The sequence below is a fragment of the Triticum urartu genome, chromosome 4A (genome assembly GCF_056163025.1).
Source record: "Triticum urartu cultivar PI428250 chromosome 4A, HENAU_Tu73, whole genome shotgun sequence".
NCBI classification, from domain to species: domain Eukaryota; kingdom Viridiplantae; phylum Streptophyta; class Magnoliopsida; order Poales; family Poaceae; genus Triticum; species Triticum urartu.
In genome coordinates, this window is record NC_141876.1 from 90,762,123 (window position 1) to 90,785,783 (window position 23,661).

Consider the following 23,661-nt stretch of genomic DNA (forward strand, 5'->3'; position numbering starts at 1 on the left):
ACCCTCGATCTTGTTTTCCTTCTTTTCTTTCCTTTTCTACTTTTTCTACTTCCTTTTTCATCTTCTTCTTCCTCTTCTTCTTCTTTTTCTTCTTCCTCTTCTTCTTCTTTTTTTTTTCATCTTTCTTCTTAACCTAAACTAAACCTGAACTAAACTAAATCTAAACCTAATCCAAAAAAAACAGAAACAAAACCTAAACCTAAACTAAATTAAATCTAAACCTAAAACTAAAACTAAACTAACTACACTAACGTAGAAAAAAATAAAAAAAATAGGGGGAGGAGGCTCACCGGAGTGGTGGAGGTGGAGGCCGATGGAGGAGGGGGGTGGAGCGGCCTGGCGCAGCTGCGGCGGGGGCACGACGGGGCGACGGGGCGCGGCGGGGGGCGCCGGGGCGCGGCAGGGGCGGCGGGATGGTGCGGCGGGCGGGTGCAAGGCGCAACAGCGCGGCGGGGTGGTGCGGCAGGGGGCAGCGGGGGCGACGGGGCGGCGGGGTGGTGCGGCGGGGGGTGCGGGGTGCGACGAGGCGGCTGGGCGCTACAGGGGCGACGTGGCGGCGGGGCGCGGCGGTGCAGGCATGGGGGAGAGAGAGGGGTGGGGCCGTGGAAAAAGAGGGAGGGGGTTACCGTTAGTTGGGATGGGCCAACCTCTTTGTCGTCAGCTAGAGGATGGCAAAAAATCTTTGCCGTACGCTAGCAGACGACAAAGAGGTTGGGGGTGGGTCGTTACAACGTTTCCCTAAAATGGACCCCACCAAACTTCTTTGTCGTCCGCTAGCCGACGACAAAGAATTGGCTGACGGCAAATTGCACCTTCGCCATCAGCCAGTTCTTTGTCGTTTGCTTTTTGTGTCCGTAAGCTGATGACAAAGAACTGACAGATGGTAAATTCTCTGATTCCAATAGTGTTTGTTGAAGGCATTTCTTGGTGTTTGCATGAACTTGATCCTTAGGAACCAACGATTTGGCCTTCGTTGGTTGGATCCATCTATGTCGCTGCGTTCCCATCGTTTCCTTTTTCAAGGCGTTTCTTTTGGAGAACCATTCTCGTAGTCATCAAGTTGTCAGGAGATGGTGGGTGGCCATGGTTGTTGTTTTATTTCACCAATATTTATTTTGATCGCTTTGATTTTTCTTTTTTTTGTCTTTTTTGTCTGCCTAGGAATAGCTTCGTTCTTTTATGACTTTTTGATTCTTGAAACACAAATGCGCAACCTAACATAAAAGAATTATCAAGCCGATTGATCTCAATGAATGAAGCAAAAGGCATATTGTACATGTTAGTCATGTTGGTTGTATCAAAGGATATGCAATGGTAAGCCTCAGCATAAGCCTTCAGTGCCAAGCGATCCACCCAAAGAAACACTTTTTCGGTCCACCATATACAACATCGGAAGGGGAACCAACACATTAATTACCAGCTACTCCATGCAAACTAATAATTAAAAGAAAATATCTAAGGTCACCAGGTTGTCACTGTTTAAAAGCGACACTTCTTAAAAACAAGAAAATTGTCACTGTTTTTCAGGCTAAACCATCCAAAGCTTGATGTAAGGTCACCAGGTTGTTTTTATGTTTTCAATTTCTATTTTTTGTAGTTGTACAAAGGGCATCTGTCATCACATGGGCTTTGTTAGTTGCATATTATGGACACACAAGTTGCACACTACAACCTTGCTAGGTTCAACCTTTTCATCAAAGTTTTTTTTGTCGTATGCATTTTTTGGGTTTTCATACTTTTTGCACACACGGGGTTAATTCCAGTTGCACAGATCCTCACACAAATTTATAACCCAAACAATAACCATACAAGCTAATTCTGCTAGTTACATTAAGAAGACATGTCAGTTGCAGTCGTACGGATGGGAGCTGCAAGTTTCACATTACAACCAAGGATAAATGCATTTTGTAGGTTTTCCTATCATATGCTTTTTATGCGATCTTATGCTCGCATACACGGTCCTTTTTCAAATGCACAAATAGGCGCAAATCGCACAGTTTTTGTTGTTAGGAAGGTTTAGGTTTATTTTTCGTTGTCATGATGCAACATACAAAACAGTAGGAAGCAAGTGAATAATCAATTCACTTTTTCCACCCTATGCAGGTGATGGGTGGAGGAGTTTCTTAAACGACCACACACATAATATTCTTTCACAACACTGAAGTCGGTACTACTTTTTGGAGAGATCAAAGCAATTGCAAAAACAATTCGCTTCCATGTTTATTTTGTATTTTTAGTCATGCTTTCTTTCTCAGAACAAAATTTCTTTATAGGATATATCTACTCCATTGTATGCAACAAACAAAATATATGACCCTATATGCTTGATTTATAGCATTTATGTTAATTTTGTTCGCGCGCATGTGTGTTGCACACTATGAAGCAAAAGTTGGCCGGAGCACCTGGAGGAGTTGCATGCAAACAAAACAAAAAGGAGCACACCTATCACAATCTATTCTACAATGTTATTTCTGTGTTCTACATTTTTGTCTCTTTGCACAGGAAGGATTTTATGGATTTCACGAACGAAGTCAGTTGCATGAACTATTTTACAAGTTGCAGCCAGAGTGAAGAATGTTTTGGGAAGGGCCAAATCAGCGGTGAAAGTTAAGAAATAGAGGAATCTCACCTCTTTCACTCCCTCCTTTGAAGCCTGGTAAGTCTCCTCCTTTTCTTCCTTTCTTATCTTTTTCTTTGCTCCCATTTGGGTTCCGATCTGCTCAATTTTCAACTTGAGAGAGCTCCCATGGTCTCCTCTTTTCACGGGGAAGAAGGTGGTCGCGTGGGGAAGTTGAGAGGGGGAGGAGTGTGGGGCAGTTGAGGAAGGGGGGGGGGGTCTAAGAATCTTATTTATCTTGGAGTATAATGCATAGGTGGTAGCTTCTGGTTGGCTAGCAAGACTCTGGTAGAGAAGTGTTTCACATATTTCATGCTCATCGCCTTTCTTAAGGATGGTCAAAATCACATACTGGCTACCAATTTCAGCTATATATATGCAAGATCACTCAAATCCAAATGATGGACACAATAGCGCAAGTACTGTGGAATCCAAAAAAGATGGACAGTAGCTAAGGGCATCTCCAATGCAGACCCTCAAAACGGCCGCAACGTACGGACCGAGGTGTCCAGATAATATAAGCCATCCAAAGTGGTGTCCCATCGGTCTGCAGACGCGTCTGCATGCATGTTCGAATTTCCACAAACAGAAAGCAAATCTAGGAATGGTGTGCGAGAGTCCGGACATCTGCCTAGCCAATCAAAGGCCACCACGTTCCCTTCTCCTCTTTGTCCAGATGGGCAATTAGCATTGGCGTTTGGCAGAAGGCTGCTAGCCGTTGCTAGCATGTTTGGCGAAAACTACTAATTGGCACTGCGTTTGGCGAAAGGTTTGCTCATTTTTGACATAGCAAAGCATGCATTTGGTGGAAGGGTCACTAATTTGGCTGGCCCACTTAATCAAATCATGCATTTGATGGAAGGTTCATTTTTGGTGGAAGCTACTAATTAGCATTGCATGTAGTGGCGAATCTAAGGGGGGTTGCTAGCATGTTTGGCGAAAACTACTAATTGGCATTGCATTTGGCGAAAGGTTTGCTAATTTCTGACCTAGCAAAGCATGCATTCGGCGGAAGGATCTAGCCCACTTTATCAAAGCATGCATTTGACGGAAGGTTCACTCATTTTTGGTGGAAGCTACTAATTAGCATTGCATGTAGTGGCGAATCTAGAGGGGGGGGGGGGGGTTGCTTCGACAGGCTCATTAAAAAAATTTAACCTTATTTGAACTAAAAAAACTGAGAGTTAGTGGCTTTTTCTTCGCACCGTTAACATTGAGCAACATCTTCATTTTCTTCCAAGATTCGTCACTGGATGGTGGAAGATTTGCTCATTTTTGTCCTAGTGAAGCACACATTTGGCGGAAGGTTCACTCATTTGGCCGGCCCACTTATTCATAGCATGCATTTGGTGAAAGGTTCACTCATTTTTGGTGGAAGCTACTAATTAGCATTGCATTTGGCGGAAGGTTTGCTAGCAAGTTAGCATATGTTTGATGGACATTTGAGGTATACGGTTAGATAACCATCTCCCATATCCGCATATGTTTGATGGTCATTTGCGGTGTTCGTTTTAAGGGATTGCGTTGGAGATGGCCTAAGGAGAATAGTTCTAGTAGTATCAGCTTGAAACATGCCATGGGTGTACCCAAAAGCCGCAGAATTACCCAGTTTCAGTGTCTTACTACGAACAGTACAGGAAAGAGCCAAAAAATGCTTCTTAAGCTGATGAACAGAACCTCTCAAAGATATTTTTTTTGCAGGTAGAACCTCTCAAAGATTCCTGGCACATAGTTTCAAGCAGATAACATTATGTATCAGTAGCAAATCAAGCTATAGTTACGGAAGAATGATATCCACCCTGCTGTCTCTTTCGGAGTGCCTACTGTATTTTCGCTCAGAAAATTTACAATTTACAATTTTAATTATTTCTCGATTGCAGCTGTCCCAGCACGTTAATTGGTAAGCAATTTTGACATTATTATGCACTCTCTGCGCATGAACTGTATACCTATTTTGAAATTTTTTATGGGGTTCCACTTTCAACTAAACCTTCAGATTAAATATCAAACAGGAGGACCCACGTGCGGAAACAAAAAAAAAATGTCCGGCTTTTAAATTGCACACACAGCTCGATTACTAAACATTACGTAGCCACCTACAGAACTTCCATCCAGAATCCAATTTACTTTCCTTCCATATTTTTTCTAAGAATTCTGAATCTCATCTCCTTACCCACCAGCCATGCATGTAGTATTATATGGGACAAAAGATGCAATGCTTCCACGAATGTAGTAAACCTGGGGAGTAACAGGAAAATGATATAAGATAAATTTTGAGCCATAAATTTCACATCTCGAGTGGTACACAATCAAAGCTGGCAGCTTTTATATTATATATGCAAATTATCTCACTGTCGAAGCAAATAGCATCATGAAAATAAATACCAATCAGGCGAAAGTTATGAATAGAAATCCAATCAGAAAGTTCAAGTCAAATAATAGCATGCGAATATCGTAAACTTATATGACGGTTCTCTTGATAAAATCCGATAGCTTTTACATTAATTTGTGCAAATTATCTGACTGTAGTTAATAGCATTTGGAAAAGGACCATCCTAACCAGTGCACGTCAGCTGGGAAGCATGACAATTGCGAACCATTTGGATGGAAATTTATGTTGGTCAAGAATGGCAACTTTAGTTGACAGGCATGGCAAATCCGCCTCAGTTCAGATTTTTTTTTCAGGATTTGCCATGCTGCCAAACTAAATTTGCCATATAAATTCCCATAATAAATGTTCGCTTTGTCTTTCCCTCCGAGCGAACTTAAGAAAACAGCAAAGTTTACAGAATTAAATACAGTGGCTGACTAGGTAGACAGAGATTTTGCCTTGTGGACGCCAGAGATGCTTTCAGCGTGCTTTCGATTCTCAAATGGTACACAATACACAAATTTAGACAGAATACCACATGAATTTCCAAGTGAAACTGAAGAGAGCGACCGTCACATTACAACCAATTTGCTTCCACCCCCTAAAGTGGAGCTCCAAATATTTACATAAATTAATACTGACATCTTCTGACCTATAAATGAAACTAAATAATCAATCAAATCAAACATGCCCGAATCCAAAAAGCAATCCATGCATGACCTGGCCGTCCCATGAACTCGTGGGGAAAAAGATAGTGGGCGTGGGGCAGCTAAGGAGGAGGTCGTGGAAAAAGTAGAGGGATGCGGGAACTTAGTACTTGCTAGAATTCAGGGACCACTTGCTTTTTGTGCCTTTTTGCTCGTCCGGTGAGGAGAGGGGGCGCGCGAGCCAGGTGGCATCTGGCCGGGGGTGGGTTTCCTAATATGGATGGGAGGGGGGACAAAAATTTACCGAATCGAACGATCCGCTCGGGATAACTAGCGAGCCAATGGCTACTCGCTAGACGCGTCTAACAATCATGTTTGTCTTGAAGTATAATGCCTAGATGATAGCTTTTGGTTGACTAGCAAAGTAGCAAGACTCCGGTAGAAAATTGTTTCGCATATCACATGCTCATCACCCTTTTTTAAGGGAGGTCAAAATCACATACCGGATACCAATTTCAGCCGTATATACGCAACACCACCCAAATCCAAACGATGGACACAATGTCACGGAATCAAAAAGAGGGACAGTAGCTAAGTAGGAGAATAGTTCTCGTAGTATCAGCTTGAAGCATGCCCTGCATGGGTGTACAGAAAAGCCACATGATTACCCAGTACAATATGTTAAACACATCATGTGCGTCACGTTACATGGGCAGGAGGAGGACGTACATAGTCTTGTAGAGATATACATTGGCTGTTTATTTACGTTTATCTCTTGTAACCGATTGTATCCTCTCTCTCTCTATCTATCTCTTGTCTCACAAGCATGTAATCGCAACAACTTCGTACGCATATCCCAGGGTTCAGCTCTTGGCTATATAACACACACCCGTCACCCTCGGTAGGGTACGACGTTTCCCTAAGCTTTCCACATGGTATACAGAGCTATCCTTTTCCACCACATCTAGCTTTCCATCTACACCACCACGCCGCCATGTCCTCCCCCTCGAGCATCTCCCAGGCCACCCTCACCGGCCAGATCACCGAGAAGCTCACGCGCATGAACTACGTGCTCTGGCGTACACAGATCATGCCACAACTCCAAGGTGCGTGGTTCTTCGGCTACGTCGATGGGTCCGTGAAGGAGCCTGCCTCGACCATCATCACCAAGCTGGCGGATGGGAAGGAGGAGGAGTCGCCCAACCCCCTGCATCCAATCTGGGTCAGGGAAGATCAGCAGGTATTAGGGTATCTGCTAAATAATCTGTCTAAGGAAGTACTTGTGCAGGTCGCTGCCATCACCCATGCGTGCGATCTTTGAACGGCGCTCGCGCACATGTTCTCCTCCACCGCGATCTCATACACATAGCGCTTGCTAATGCGCAGAAGGGGCAACAATCCGTGGCGGCGTACTTTGCTTAGATGCGTTCGCTGGCGGACGAGCTAGCGGCAGCCGGCAAGCCCCTGGAGGATGATCAGCTGATCTCCCACATCCTCGTGGGCTCGACATGGAGTAACAGTCGCTGGTCTCAGCGCTGGATGCTCGCACCATCCCGGTCACGCTCGATGAGCTTTTTGCTCGGATGAGAAACTTTGACCAGAGGGTGGCGCTCTACCGCGGAAACGACAACGGCGGCTTCAAGTCCTCTGCCAACGGTGCTCACATGGTCGCAGAGGTGGCAGTGGCGGCTCCTCTCGCTATCGTGGACCACCACGCAAAGGGCAAAATAGCAGCAGCAACTCCTGCAGTAGCAACAACAACGGCAACAGCGGCGGGCGACCCTCCTACAACAACTCCAAGGGTCACCGCAACAACTCCTCCGTCAAGTCTCACCCTGATGCTGTCAAGTGCCAGATCTGCGGCAAGATGGGGCACTCGGCGAGGGACTGCTGGTACCGTTTTGAGGATGACAATGACTCATCCCAGGACGAGAAAGTAGCTGGTGGCGCCGAAATATCATACGGCGGCGACACAAACTGGTATGTGGATAGTGGTGCTACCAACCACATCACAGGTGAACTGGAAAAAGTGACCATGAGGAAGAAGTACCGCAGCGTCGACCAAATCCATGCTGCAAATGGAGAAGGTATGAGCATCCATCATATTGGTCACTCAATTATTAAAACCCTTCACCGAAAAATCCATCTCAGAAATTTTTTGAATGTCCCTAAAGCCTCTATGAATCTTCTCTCAGTTCATTGTATCACCCTTGACAATGGTGTGTTTCCGGAGTTTCACCCATTTTTCTTTTTTATCGAGGACCAGGTCACGAAGAAAATCCTATATCGAGGTAGATGCGTTCGAGGACTTTATCCGTTGATTCCTGAACTTAGAAGGCTCAATAAGCAAGCATGTGGTGTCACCAAGCTTCCATCCTCTCGGTGGCACAATCATTTAGGACATGCATCATTTTCTTTAGTCAAAAAATTGCTTACTAAGAATAAGCTCCCGTATGTTGGAGAGGGTAGCAATGAGACAATTTGTGATTCTTGTCAAAAGGCTAAAAGCCATCAATTGCCATATCCAGTTTCTACAAGTATTTCTACCAAATCATTGCAACTCGTTTTTTCGGATGTTTGGGGTCCTGCTCCCTCCTCTGTTGGTAGACATACTTATTATGTAAGTTTCATTGATGACTACATCAAATACTCCTGGATCTATCTTCTTAAGAAAAGATCTGATGTGTTTCAAGTGTTTCAAAATTTCAAGCTCTAGTTGAAAGAAAATTTGATAGCAAAATAATAGTTGTTCAATCCGACTGGGGAGGGGAGTACGAAAAATTGAACTCCTTTCAACAACTTGGTGTCTCTGATCATGTGTCTTGCCCACATGCCCATCAGCAGAATGGGTCTGCTGAACGCAAGCATGGGCATATTGTAGAGGTAGGGCTCTCTCTTGTTGCACGCGCATCCATGTCACTTAAGTTCTGGGATGAAGCGTTTCTTACAGCTGTACACCTCATCAATATGCTACCCAGCCGAGTCATCAATTATGAAACTCCCACCGAACGACTTCTTCACACTAAACTTGAGTACAAGTCACTTCGTGTCTTTGGTTCTGCATGTTGGCCAAACCTTAGACCCTACAATAATCAAAAACTCATGTTCCGTTCAACTCAAAGGCGTCAAATGCATTGATGTTTCCACCGGCTGTGTGTACATCTCCAGGGATGTTGTGTTTGATGAAACCAAATTTCCCTTTTCCGATCTTCATCCCAACGTCGGAGCACTCCTTCGCCAAGAAATCCTCCTATTACCCTCTCGTCTTACCAATGGTGACACAAGGGAAAATAATTGCAGTGAACCAATATTAACTGACTCTCATAACACTATGCATGAGCTTTGTGACACTACAGGTGAAAATGCAAAAGAAATCACTGAAGAAACCATCCAAAATGGTGTGGAACAGGGGCCATATTTCATGTGCCAGCCGTTGGGGAGAAAATCCCCCTCAGGATCACTACAGCAGCAGCCTGGTGACGCATCTTCCACGGGATCTACGCCGTAGGTGCGGGCCAGAGCGCCGGCCACCGAGCAGCCTCCTCTCACGCGCGACAACGATAGCTCCAGCCACCCACGCGGGGACGCGCGGGCACCTCCTATTCGCCCTGCGCCTGGCTCCGCATCGAGCAAATGAGCAACTGCCACGCGGCCAGCAACCAGGTAGCCGACCGACGTGACGCTGCTACGCGCGGCACCCCACGCCGACTGAACCTGACTCGGGTGCGGTGTCAGGCGCGCCTCCCGTGGTCTGACCGACTCAATCAGCGCGTCATGATGGCGCGTCATGATGGCGCGCCAGATGGGTCCGACTCTGGCTCGGGATCATCTGTGCCAGCTTCATCACCTGTGCGCCTCCGATCAGCCACAGAAGATCTGCCCGCGCGCCGATCTGGGGCCGACGAATCTGCCTCGGGATCTGCCGCTACAGGGGGCGCTCCTGGATCTTCTGCGGACATCCCTGTGACTGCACCGTCTACACCTCGAACATGGCTTCAAAAAGGGGTACTTAAACCTGTAAATTACAAAAATATTACCAAATTTGGTTTGGCATGTTCCACAGGTGAACCTGGTACACTTCAAGAGGCACTAGGTGATGCAACATGGAGAAAGGCTATGGAAGAATAGCATATGGCATTGCAGAAAAACAAGACCTGACATCTAGTTCCCCCACGGCGAGGTAAAAGTTTGATTGACTGCAAGTGGGTCTTTAGAATTAAAAGAAAATCTGATGTTACTATAGATCGCTACTCCCTCCGTCCGGGTTTATTAGGCCTCTCAGCATCACAAGCATGTCCCTTTTTATAAGGTCTTGTTTTGGAAAGGTGCATGCATGCAACCATTTCATTGGTTGCATTGAAAGTCATTGTTGTTGGTGCCATGGCTTGGAAATTAATACACTTCATGCATGTTTTTTCATTGGCTGCATGCATGTGAGAGAGTGCATTGGGAGTGAAATGAAAGAATTAATGTGCGCAAATTACTATGTGTCTTGGTCTAAGAGAGGTTGTCTTTAGGCCTAATAAATCCGAACGGAGGAAGTATAAAGCTAGACTTGTTGCAAAAGGCTTTAAGCAACGATATGGCATGGACTATGAAGATATTTTTAGTCGAGTAGTAAAAGCTGCCACCATTCGTCTTATTTTGTCTATTGCTGTTTCCAACTAGATGTGCAGAACGCGTTTCTTCATGGTGTTCTGGAAAAGGACGTCTACATGGAACAACCTCCTGGATTTGAAAGTAAGAAGTTTCCCTCACATGTGTGCAAACTTGATACAACCATCTATGGCCTGAAGCAGGCCCCAGAGCTTGGTACTCACGTCTCAGTCATAAACTGCAACCACTTGGTTTTAATCCCTCCAAGGCTGACACCTCATTGTTTATCTACAATAAGTCAAATACCTCTATATTTATACTTATCTATGTTGATGATATTATTGTCACTAGTTCATCTAATGAGGCAGTGAGAGGACTATTGAAGGATCTGAGTGAGTTTGCTCTCAAAGATCTAGGAGATTTGCATTTCTTCCTAGGCATTAAAGTGCAGAAATTTGGAGATGATCTTCATCTGTCTCGGGAAAAGTATGCAACTGATCTGGTCAAGAGGGTTGGTTTGCAAGGATGTAAACCCTCACCAACTCCATTGTCCAGCTCTGAAAAATTGTCTCTCACAGAAGGAAACCTCTTGAATCAAGAGGACAACACCAACTACAGAAGCTTGGTAGGTGCACTCCAGTACTTGACTCTCACAAGGCCAGATATATCCTTTGTTGTTAACAAAGTATGTCAGTTTCTTCATGCACCCACTACTGTCCACTGGACTGCAGCTAAGCGTATTGTCCGATATGTTAAAAATATCTAGAGTACTGGTCTTACCTTCAACAAATCATCATCTATGCTTGTTAGTGCATTCTCTGATTCTGACTGGGCAGGCTGTGTAGATGACAGACGCTCAACATGTGGCTTTGTTGCATTTTTTGGACCGAACCTTATTTCATGGTGTGCAAAGAAACAAGCCACTGTATCAAGGTCAAGTACAGAAGCAGAATACAGGGCTCTAGCAAATGCTAGAGCTGAAATTATCTGGGTTCAGTCTTTGTTACGGGAACTTGGTATTAAACAGATTCTAGCTCCATCTTTATGGTGTGACAACCTTGGTGCCACATACCTATCAGCTAACCCAGTTTTTCATGCCAGAACAAAGCACATTGAAATAGATTTTTATTTTGTCAGAGAAAAAGTTGCTAGCAAGCAATTGGACATTTGGTTCATACATTCCAGAGACCAAGTTGTAGATGGCTTTACAAAGGCTTTGCCCACAAAGAGCTTTGAGGAATTCAAGCGTAATCTCAACTTATGTAGGTTGTGATTAAGGGGGAGTGTTAAACACATCATATGTGTCACGTTACATGCGCAGGAGGAGGACGTAGATAGTCTTGTAGAGATATACATTGGTTGTTTATTTACGTTTATCTCTTGTAACCGATTGTATCCTCTCTCACTATCTCTTGTCTCACAAGCATGTAATTGCAACAACCTTGTACGTATATCCCAGGGTTCAGCTCCTGGCTATATAACACGTACCCGTCGCCCTCAGTAGGGTACGACGCTTCCCTAAGCTTTCCACACAATCTAGATACCAATGAAAATCCAACTAGTCAGATTGAAAATGCATGGCTTCTAAAAGTTTCAATGTCTTAATACGAACAGTTTGAGAAAAGAGCTAAAAAAATGCTTCTTAAGCTGGTGAACAGAACCTCTCAAAGATTGCTGGCACATAGTTTCAGGCAGATAACATTACGTATCAGTAGCAAATCCAAATATAGTTACCCCGCAAAAAAATAAAATAAAATCAAACTATAGTTACACGCAGAATGATATCCACCCTGTCTCCGTTGGTCATAAATCTTTCAAAGTGCCAACTGTTTTTTTAGTAAGTAATTTCGACATTATGCACTCTCTGCGCATGAACTGTATACCTATTTTGAAAAAATGTATGGTGTTCCACTTTCATCTAAACCTTCAGATTAAATATCAAACAGGAGGACCTACATGCGGAAACAAAAGTTTTTTTGTCCTGCTTTTAAATTGCACACACAGCTCGGTTACTAAACATTACTTAGCCAACTACAGAACTTCCATCCAGAATCCAATTTACATTCCTTCCATATTTCTTGTAAAAATTCTGAATCTCTTCTCCTTATTACCCATCAGCCATGCTTGTAGTATTATATGCGACAAAAGAGGCAGTGCTTACATGAATGTAGTAAACCCGGGGAGTAACAGGAAAATGACAAAACATAAATTTTGAGCCGTAAATTTCACATCTGGAGTGGTACACAATCAAAGCTGGCAGCTTTTATATTATATATGCAAATTATCTGACTGTCGAAGCAAACAGCATCATGAAAATAAATACCAATCAAGCAAAAGTTATGAAAAGAAATACCAATCAGAAAGTTCAAGTCAAATAATAGCATGCGAATATCGTAAACTTATATGATGGTTCTCTTGATAAAATAAGATACCAAAGCTCATAGCTTTTACATTAATTTCTGCAAATTATCTGACTGTAGTTAATAGCATTCGGAAAAGGACCATCTTAACCGGTGCACGTCAGCTGGGAAGCATGACAACTGCGAACCATTTGCATGGAAATTTATGTTGATCGAGAATGACAAGTTTAGTTGACAAGCAAGGCAAATCCGCCTCAGTTCACTTTTTTTTCAGGATTTGCCGTGCTACCAAACTAAATTTGCCGTATAAATTCCCATAATAAAAGTTCGCTTTGTCATTCCCTCCGAGTTAACTTAAGAAAACAGCAAACTTTACAGAAATAAATACAGTGGCTGACTAGGTAGACGGATATTTTGCCTTGTGAACGCCAGAGATGCTTTCAGCGTGCTTTCAATTCTCAAATGGTTCGGAATACACAAATTTAAACCGAATAGCACATGAATTTCCAAGTGAAACTGAAAAGAGCGACAATCACATTGCAACCAATTTTCATCCACCCCCCTAAAGTGGAGCTTCTAATATTTACATAAACTAATACTGACATCTTCAGACTTATGAATGAAACTAAAAAATCAATCAAATCAAACATGCCCGAATCTAAAAAGCAATCCATGCATGACCTGACCGTCCCATGAACTCGTGGGAAAAAGAGAGTGGGCGTGGAGCAGCTGAGTAGGAGGTGGTGGAAAAAGGAGAGGGTCGCGGGAACTTGGTACTCGCTAGAATTGGGGGACCACTTGCTTTTTGTAGCTTTTTGCTCGTCGGGTGGGGAGGAGGGGGCGCGCGAGCCAGGTGGCATCTAGCCGGGGGTGGGTTTCCTAATATGGATGGGAGGGGGACAAAAACTTACCGAATCGAGCGATCCGCTCAGGATCACTAGCGAGCTAATGGCTGCTCGCTAGACGCGTCTAACAATCTTGTTTGTCTTGGAGAATAATGCATAGGTGATAGCTTCTAGTTGACTGGCAAAGTAGCAAGACTCAGGTAGAAAATATTTCGCATATCACATGCTCATTACCTTTTTTAAGGGACGTCAAAATCACATACCAGAAACCAATTTCAGCACTATATACACAACACCACCCATATCCAAACGGTGGACACAATATCACGGAATCAAAAAGATGGACTGTAGCTAAGCGCGGAGAATAGTTCTCGTAGTATCAGCTTCAAGCATGCCCTCCATGGGTGAACAAAAAAGCCACACGATTACCCAGTACAATCTAGATACCAAGGAAAATCCAACTAGTCAGATTGAAAATGCATGGCTTCTAAAAGTTTCAATGTCTTAATACAAACAGTTTGAGAAAAGGGCTAAAAAAAATGCTTCTTAAGCTGGTGAACAGAACCTCTCAAAGATTGCTGCTGGCGCATAGTTTCAGGCAGATAACATTATGTATCAGTAGCAAATCAAACTATAGTTACCCCGCAAAAAAATAAAATAAAATCAAACTGTAGTTAGAGGCAGAATGATGTCCATCCTGTCTCCGTTGGTAAAAAATCTTTCGAAGTGCGAACTATTTTCTTGTAAGCAATTTTGACATTATGCACTCTCTACGCATGAACTGTATACCTATTTTGAAAAATTGTATGGTGTTCCACTTTCATCTAAACCTTCAGATTAAATATCAAACAGGAGGACCGATGTGCGGAAAAAAAAATTGTCCGGCTTTTAAATTGCACACACAGCTCGGTTACTAAACATTACGTAGCCAACTACAGAACTTCCATCCAGAATCCAATTTACTTTCCTTCCATGTTTCTTCTAAAAATTCTGAATCTCATCTCCTTACCCATCAGCCATGCATGTAGTATTATATGGGACAAAAGATGCAATGCTTCCACGAATGTAGTAAACCTGGGGAGTAACAGGAAAATGATATAAGATAAATTTTGAGCCATAAATTTCACATCTGGAGTGGTACACAATCAAAGCTGGCAGCTTTTATATTATATATGCAAATTATCTCACTGTCGAAGCAAATAGCATCATGAAAATAAATACCAATCAGGCGAAAGTTATGAAAAGAAATACCAATCAGAAAGTTCAAGTCAAATAATAGCATGCGAATATCGTAAACTTATATGATGGTTCTCTTGATAAAATAAGACACCAAAGCCGATAGCTTTTACATTAATTTCTGCAAATTATCTGACTGTAGTTAATAGCATTCGGAAAAGGACCATCTTAACCAGTGCACGTCAGCTGGGAAGCATGACAATTGCGAACCATTTGGAAGGAAATTTATGTTGGTTTAGAATGGCAACTTTAGTTGACAAGCATGACAAATCCGCCACAGTTCGGTTTTTTTTTCAGGATTTGCCGTGCTACCAAACTAAATTTGCCATATAAATTCCCATAATAAATGTTCGCTTTGTCATTCCCTCCGAGCGAACTTAAGAAAACAGCAAAGTTTACAGAATTAAATACAGTGGCTGACTAGGACAGAGATTTTGCCTTGTGGACGCCAGAGATACTTTCAGCGTGCTTTCGATTCTCAAATGGTACAGAATACACAAATTTAGACCGAATACCACATGAATTTCCAAGTGAAACTGAAGAGAGCGACCGTCACATTGCAACCAATTTGCTTCCACACCCCTAAAGTGGAGCTCCAAATATTTACATAAATTAATACTGACATCTTCTGACCTATGAATGAAACTAAATAATCAATCAAATCAAACATGCCCGAACCCGAAAAGCAACCCATGCATGGCCTGGCCGTCCCAAGAACTCGTGGGGAAAAAGATAGTGGCCGTGGGGCAGCTGAGGAGGAGGTCATGGAAAAAGTAGAGGGACGCACGAACTTAGTACTCGCTAGAATTCAGGGACCACTTGCTTTTTGTGCCTTTTTGCTCGTCCGGTGGGGGGAGGGGGCGCGCGAGCCAGGTGGCATCTGGCCGGGGGTGGGTTTCCTATTATGGATGGGAGGGGGGCCAAAAATTTACCGAATCGAGCGATGCGCTCGGGATCACTAGCGAGCCAATGGCTGCTCGCTAGACGCGTCTAACAATCATGTTTGTCTTGGAGTATAATGCCTAGATGATAACTTCTGGATGACTAGCAAAGTAGCAAGAATCAGGTAGAAAATTGTTTCGCATATCACATGCTCATCACCTTTTTTAAGGGAGGTCAAAATCACATACCGGATACCAATTTCAGCCGTATATGCGCAACACCACCCAAATCCAAACGATGGACACAATGTCACGGAATCAAAAAGAGGGAGAGTAGCTAAGCGCGGAGAATAGTTCTCGTAGTATCAGCTTGAAGCATGCCCTGCATGGGTGTACAGAAAAGCCACATGATTACCCAGTACAATCTAGATACCAAGGAAAATCCAACTAGTCAGATTGAAAATGCATGGCTTCTAAAAGTTTCAATGTCTTAATACGAACAGTTTGAGAAAAGAGCTAAAAAAATGGTTCTTAAGCTGGTGAACAGAACCACTCAAAGATTGCTGGCACCTAGTTTCAGGCAGATAACATTACGTATCTGTAGCAAATCAAAATATAGTTACCCCGCAAAAAAATAAAATAAAATCAAACTATAGTTACCGGCAGAATGATAGCCACCCTGTCTCCGTTGGTCATAAATCTTTCCAAGTGCCAACTGTTTTTTTAGTAAGTAATTTCGACATTATGCACTCTTTGCGCATGAACTGTATACCTATTTTGAAAAAATGTATGGTGTTCCACTTTCATCTAAACCTTCAGATTAACTATCAAACAGGAGGACCTACATGCGGAAACAAAAGTTTTTTTGTCCTGCTTTTAAATTGCACACACAGCTCGGTTACTAAACATTACTTAGCCAACTACAGAACTTCCATCCAGAATCCAATTTACTTTCCTTCCATATTTCTTGTAAAAATTCTGAATCTCTTCTCCTTATTACCCATCAGCCATGCTTGTAGTATTATATGCGACAAAAGAGGCAGTGCTTCCATGAATGTTGTAAACCCGGGGAGTAACAGGAAAATGACAAAAGATAAATTTTAAGCCGTAAATTTCACATCTGGAGTGGTACACAATCAAAGCTGGTAGCTTTTATATTATATATGCAAATTATCTCACTGTCGAAGCAAACAGCATCACTAAAAGAAATACCAATCAAGCGAAAGTTATGAAAAGAAATACCAATCAGAAAGTTCAAGTCAAATAATAGCATGCGAATATCATAAACTTATATGATGGTTCTCTTGATAAAATAAGATACCAAAGTTGATAGCTTTTACATTAATTTCTGCAAATTATCTGACTGTAGTTAATAACATTCGGAAAAGGACCATCTTAACCAGTACACGTCAGCTGGGAAGCATGACAACTGCGAACCATTTGCTTGGAAATTTATGTTGATCGAGAATGACAAATTTAGTTGACAAGCATGGTAAATCCGTCTCAGTTCACTTCTTTTTTTCAGGATTTGCCATGCTACCAAACTAAATTTACCGTTATAAACTCCCATAATAAAAGTTCACTTTGTCATTCCCTCCAAGTTAACTTAAGAAAACAGCAAACTTTACACAATTAAATACAGTGGCTGACTAGGAAGAAGGATGTTTTGCCTTGTGGACGCCAGAGATGCTTTCGGCATGCTTTCGATTCTCAAATGGTTCGGAATACACAAATTTGGACCGAATACCACATGAATTTCCAAGTGAAACTGAAGAGAGCGACAATCACATTGCAACCAATTTGCATCCACCCCCCTAAAGTGGAGCTCCTAATATTTACATAAACTAATACTGACATCTTCAGACCTATGAATGAAACTAAAAAATCAATCAAATCAAACATGCCCGAATCTAAAAAGCAATCCATGCATGACTGACCGTCCCATCAACTCGTGGAGAAAAAGAGAGTGGGCGTGGGGCAGCTGAGTAGGAGGTGGTGGAAAAAGGAGAGGGTCGCGGGAACTTAGTACTCGCTAGAATTCGGGGACCACTTGCTTTTTGTGGCTTTTTGCTCGTGGGGTGGGGAGGAGGGGGCGCGCGAGCCAGGTGGCATCTAGCCGGGGGTGGGTTTCCTAATATGGATGGGAGGGGGGACAAAAACTTACCGAATCGAGCGATCCGCTCAGGATCACTAGCGAGCTAATGGCTGCTCGCTAGACGCGTCTAACAATCTTGTTTGTCTTGGAGAATAATGCATAGGTGATAGCTTCTGGTTGACTAGCAAAGTAGCAAGGCTCAGGTAGAAAATTATTTCGCATATCACATGCTCATTACCTTTTTTAAGGGACGTCAAAATGACATACCGGATACCAATTTCAGAAGTATATACACAACACCACCCAAATCCAAACGATGGACAAAATATCACGGAATCAAAAAGATGGACAGTAGCTAAGCGCGGAGAATAGTTCTCGTAGTATCAGCTTGAAGCATGCCCTGCATGGGTGTACAGAAAAGCCACATGATTACCCAGTAAAATCTGGATACCAAGGAAAATCCAAATAGTCCGATTGAAAATGCGTGGCTTCTAAACGTATCAATGTCTTAATACGAACAGTTTGAGAAAAGAGCTAAAAAAATGCTTCTTAAGATGGTGAACAGAACCTCTCAAAGATTGCTGGCACATAGTTTCAGGCAGATAACATTATGTATCAATAGCAAATCAAACTATAGTTACCCCGCAAAAAAATAAAAAATCAAACTATAGTTAGAGGCAGAATGATATCCACCCTGTCTCCGTTGGTCAAAAATCTTTCAAAGTGCCAACTGTTTTTTTGTAAGGAATTTTGACATGATACACTCTCTGCGCATGAACTGTATACCTATTTTGAAAAAATGTATGGTGTTCCACTTTCATCTAAACCTTCAGATTAAATATCAAACAGGAGGACCTTCCTGTGGAAACAAAATTTTTCTGTCCTGATTTTAAATTGCACGCACAGCTCGGTTGCTAAACATTACTTAGCCAACTACAGAACTTCCATCCAGAATCCAATTTACTTCCCTTCCATATTTCTTGTAAAATTTCTGAATCTCATCCCCTTACCCATCAGCAATGCCTGTAGTATTATATGGGACAAAAGAAGCAATGCTTCCATGAATTTAGTAAACCCGGGGAGTAACAGGAAAATGATAATAGATAAATTTTGAGCCGTAAATTTCACAACTGGAGTGGTACACAATCAAAGATGGTAGCTTTTATATTATATATGCAAATTATCTCACTGTCGAAGCAAATAGCATCATGAAAATAAATACCAATCAGGCGAAAGTTTATGTCAAATAATAGCATGGGAATATCGTAAACTTATATGATGGTTCTCTTGATAAAATAAGATACCAAAGCTGATAGCTTTTACATTAATTTCTATGAATTATCTCACTGTAGTTGATAGCATTCAAAAAAGACCATCTTAACCAGTGCAAATCAGCTGGGAAGCATGACAACTGCGAACCATTTGAATGGAAATTTATGTTGGTTGAGAATGACAAGTTTAGTTGACAAGCATGGCAAATCCGCCTCAGTTCAGACTTTTGCTAGGATTTTCCGTGTTTCCAAACTGAATTTTCCATATAAATTCCCATTATAAAGGTTTGATTTGTCATTCCCTCCGAGTGAACTTAAGAAAACAGCAAACTACAGTGGCTGACTAGGTAAACGGAGATTTTGCCTTGTGGATTCCAGAGTTTGCTTTCAGCCTGCTTTTGATTCTCAAATGGTTCAGAATACACAAATTTAGACCGAATATCACATGAATTTCCAAGTGAAACTGAAGTGAGTGACAATCACATTGCAACCAATTTGCATCCACCCCACTAAAGTGGAGCTCCTAATATTTACATAAATTAATACTGAAGTCTTCTGACCTATGAATGAAACTAAAAAATCAATCAAATCAAACATGACCGAATCTAAAAAGCAATCCATGCATGACATGACCATCCCACGAACTCGTGGGAAAGAAGATGGTGGGCGTGGGACAGCTGAGGAGGGGGTCGTGGAAAAAGGAGAGGGACGCGGGAGCTTAGTACTTGGTAGAATTGAAGGACCACTTGCTTTTTGTGGCTTTTTGCTCGTCGGGTGGGGAGGAGGGGGCGCGAGAGCCAGGTGGCACCTGGCCGGTGGTGGGTTCCTAATATGGATTGAAGGGGGGACAAAAACTTACCGAATCGAGCGATCCGCTCGGGATCATTAGCGAGCTAATGGCTGCTCGCTAGACGCGTCTAAGAATCTTATTTGTGTTGGAGTATAATGCATAGGTTGTAGCTTCTGATTGGCTAGCAAAATAGCAAGACTCACATAGAAAATTGTTTCGCATATCCCATGCTCGTCACCTTTTTTAAGGGAGGACACAATCACATACCTGATACCAATTTCAGCCGTATATATGCAACACCACCCTAATCCACTAAGCACGGAGAATACTTCTAGTAGTATCAGCTTGAAGCATGCCCTGCATGGGTGTACGGAGAAGCCACATGATTACCCAGTACAATCTAGATACCAAAGAAAATCCATCAGATTGAACAACCATGGCTTCTAAAAGTTCCAATGTCTCGCTACGAACAATTTGAGGAAAGGGCTAAAAAAATTCTTCTTAACTGATGAACAGAACCTCTCAAAGATTGCTGGCACATAGTTTCAAGCATAATGACATTTTGTATCAGTAGCAATCAAACTATAGTTACAGGCAGAATGATATCCACTCTGTCTCCGTTGGTCAAAGATCTTTCAAAGTGCCAACTGTTTTTTTGCTCAGAAAGTTTACAGTTTCAAAATTTGATTCTTTACCCTTTTGCAGCTGTCCCAGCACGTTAATTATAAGCAATTTTGACATTATGCACTCTCTGCGCATGAACTGTATACCTATTTTGAAAGCATGAATGGTGTTCCACTTTCATCTCAGTTTTCAGTTTAAATATCAAACAGGAGGACCTACGTGCGGAAACAATTTTCTTTGTCCTGCTTTCAAATTGCACACACAGCTCGGTTATTAAACATTACTTAGCCAACTACAGAACTTCCAGCCAGATTCCAATTTACTTCCCTTCCATATTTCTTGTAAAGATTCTGAATCTCACCCATTACCCATCAGCCAAGCCTGTAGTATTATTCGGTACAAAAGAAGCAAATATTGCACTGCTTCCATGAATGAAGTAAACTCGGGGAGTAATAGGAAAATGATAAAGATAAATTTTGAGCCGTAAATTTCACATCCGGAGTTGTACACAATCAAAGCTGGTAGCTTTTACATTAGGTATGCAAATTATCTCACTGTCGAAGCAAATGGCATTATGAAAATAAATACTAATCAGAAATTTCATGTCAAATAATAGCATGGGAATATCATAAACTTATACTCCATCCGTACCGAAATATATGTCGCTGGAGAAGTTGAACTATAGTCTTCAACGACATATATTTTTGGTACAGAGGGAGTACAATGGTTCTCTTAATAGAATATGATAGCTTTCACAATAATTTCTGCAAATAGCATTCAGAAAGGTACCACCTGGAAGTATGACAATTGTGAACGATTTGCATAGAAATTTATGTGGCCGAGGATGACAAGTTTAGTTGACAATTCAGTTTTTTGCCATTATTTGCCATGCTTCCAAACTGAATGTACTATCCGTGGGACAATATAAATTCCCAGCAAAAAACATTCGATTTGCCATCCCCTCCCAGCTAACTTGAGGAAACAGCAGAATTTACATAATTAAACATACAGTGGCTGACAAGGTAGACGGAGATTTTGCCATGTAGACGCCAGGGTACGCTTTCAGCGTGCTTTAGATTCTCAAATGGCTCAGAATACACAAATTTAGACCGAATATCACATGAATTTTTCCAAGCAAAACTGAAGAGAGCGACAATCACATTGCAACCAAGTTGCATCCACCCACCTGGAGTGGAGCTCCTGATATTTACATAAATTACTGCTGACATCTCCTGGAGTGGAGTATGAATGAAACTAATTAAGAAATCAATCGAATTAAACATGCCCGAATCTAAAAAGCAATCCATCCATGACCTGACCGTCCGACGAATTCGGACGAATCGAATTTGCAGCTAACTGATACATGGCACGCATGTCATGCGGTGCCCAGCTACCTTTCATATTTACAGACTCGAAGGAGTACTTTGTCATCCGCGTCTGGACTCACCGGCACCTCAGGAGCCATCACCTTCATCTTCTTCTTCTTCTCCCTGATTCTTTCCACGTTCCTGTGGCGGTTAGAGTGCTCGAGGCTGCTGAACTCTGGGCTCGTCGACGGGCGGTACTCCGGGAATAGCTTACCCATCTTGTACCGGATGCCGCATGCATTGCACAGCGTGCCGCTCCCGGCCGGCCCGGTCCGCCATTGCGGCGTGTCCTCCACGCGGCAGTGGGTGCAAATCTTGTCTTCGGTTTTCTTCTGCTGCCGCCTGGCCTGGCGTGGACCACCATTGCGACGGCCTTTCTTGCAGTGGCTGAGCACGTAGTCTTTGTCTTTGTCGTCGTTGGCATTGCTGTCACCGTTACAGTCATAGGCACCAGCCGACATGAGCTGGGGCGGGAGAGCCAAAGACCAGGAGGCGGCGCGCCTGCGGACGCCCCGTCGGTGGTGCGGCTTCCTCGGCAAAGTCCAACGCAGGTCATCATCCTTGGAGGCAGGCTCCCGCGGCGCCTCGGTCCCGCCGGGCGTGGGCGAGAGGCTGCGGGCCCCGGACGCGGTGGACGACGAAGTTGTCGTCGTGCTGCACGACAGCGAGCGCGCTCGCGCCGGCGGCAACCCCTCCGGCTTACTGTCGAACACGTGGAACGCGCTCCTCTTCCGGCCGCCGGGGGCGCCGGTGTCACAGAGAGACAGAGGTCTCCCCTCCGCCAGCGAACCGAGGTCCGCGTCGGCCTTCATGCCCGCCAGCGCGCCCCCGGAGTCTTGGCCGTCGCCGACGCGGCCCCGCGGCGGCGAGCAGCCCAGCCCGAGGCCCTCCAAGAAGCCGTCGTCGAGCATGGACACGCAGCCTATGACCGTGTCTAGCGGGTCGTCCGGCCAGCACAGGCCGCCGTCGGGGCAGAGGTCGAGGTCGGCGTCGGCACCGTCGAGGTCGGCGGGAGGGGCGTCATTGAGGAGGGAGGCGTACGGCGTAGGGCTCCGCATACGGCGGCGGCTAGGGTTCCGTGTCGCCTGGGCGGCTAACGGCAAACGAGTATGAAACGGAGGAGAAACGGAAACGAAACCAAGGCGAAAATATCCCTTTGTAGACTCGGGTCGCCAGACGCTAGAAGCTTCGCCGCGTGAGCCGTGACGCTTCCTCCCCCATTCATCTTGAGCCACGTCACTAGTTGTGCTCCGTTTCGTTTCCTTGTAGATGGGCCTCGTACGTGGGCCGGCCACCTGTTTATGGCCTTCAGGGGTGAGCCCGAGCACTATACGAGGAATTGTGGTGTGACAGACTTTCAATCATTCATTGTAGTGTTTTAATGCTTTGATTTGCAAGCTGGGATAATCTTTTCTAAATGCTTATCGGTGCAGCTGCATGATCTGGCCGCAGCTAGCGCACCATGTCTCGTATAGCAAGCATTTAATGTAGGGGAGAGGAAACAACACACGGTCTATAAGCTGTCAATAATACTAGATAGAATGGTGCGCTCCGCCGCGCCCAACTATAGCCGCACCTATCACATGTGATTTTAGGTGTGTTTGGGTCAAGCGGCATCAATGACAAATGCCAATACACATGCTCAATAAATCAGTACATTACCGGTAATACGTAATACGGTGGGAAAAAACCTAGCGGGGTACATTCAAGACGGAAAAGAACTGCCGAGCATATCCGCTTCACAACCACCACCGAACACACATGACTCGCGAAGGCAATGTGAGCCACACGCCGTGATGGAGGGCATCGTCCAGTCGTCTGATCAGAAGTCTATTCAAAACATGAGCAGAGGCGGTGAGGCAGTCAAGCACGTGCGTAGTGGGCCACAACTCCCATCACGTTTAGCACAACGACAACAAGCAGACATCAGTGCATCGGTAACAAGACAAAGTCGACTACCT

General features: G+C 43.7%; 1 protein-coding gene across 1 annotated transcript; it reads right to left on the reverse strand.

Annotated features, from left to right (window-relative positions):
- Positions 1-21,480: 21,480 nt before the first annotated feature.
- On the reverse strand, positions 21,481-22,847 carry LOC125554634 (uncharacterized). The gene has a single exon (XM_048718131.2). The coding sequence runs from the start codon at positions 22,756-22,758 to the stop codon at positions 21,724-21,726; it is 1,035 nt and encodes a 344-aa protein (XP_048574088.2). The 5' UTR covers positions 22,759-22,847; the 3' UTR covers positions 21,481-21,723.
- Positions 22,848-23,661: the final 814 nt, after the last annotated feature.

Coding starts and splice junctions, on each gene's coding strand:
- LOC125554634 (XM_048718131.2), bottom strand. CDS start 22,758: ATGCGGAGCCCTACGCCGTACGCCTCCCTCCTCAATGACGCCCCTCCC.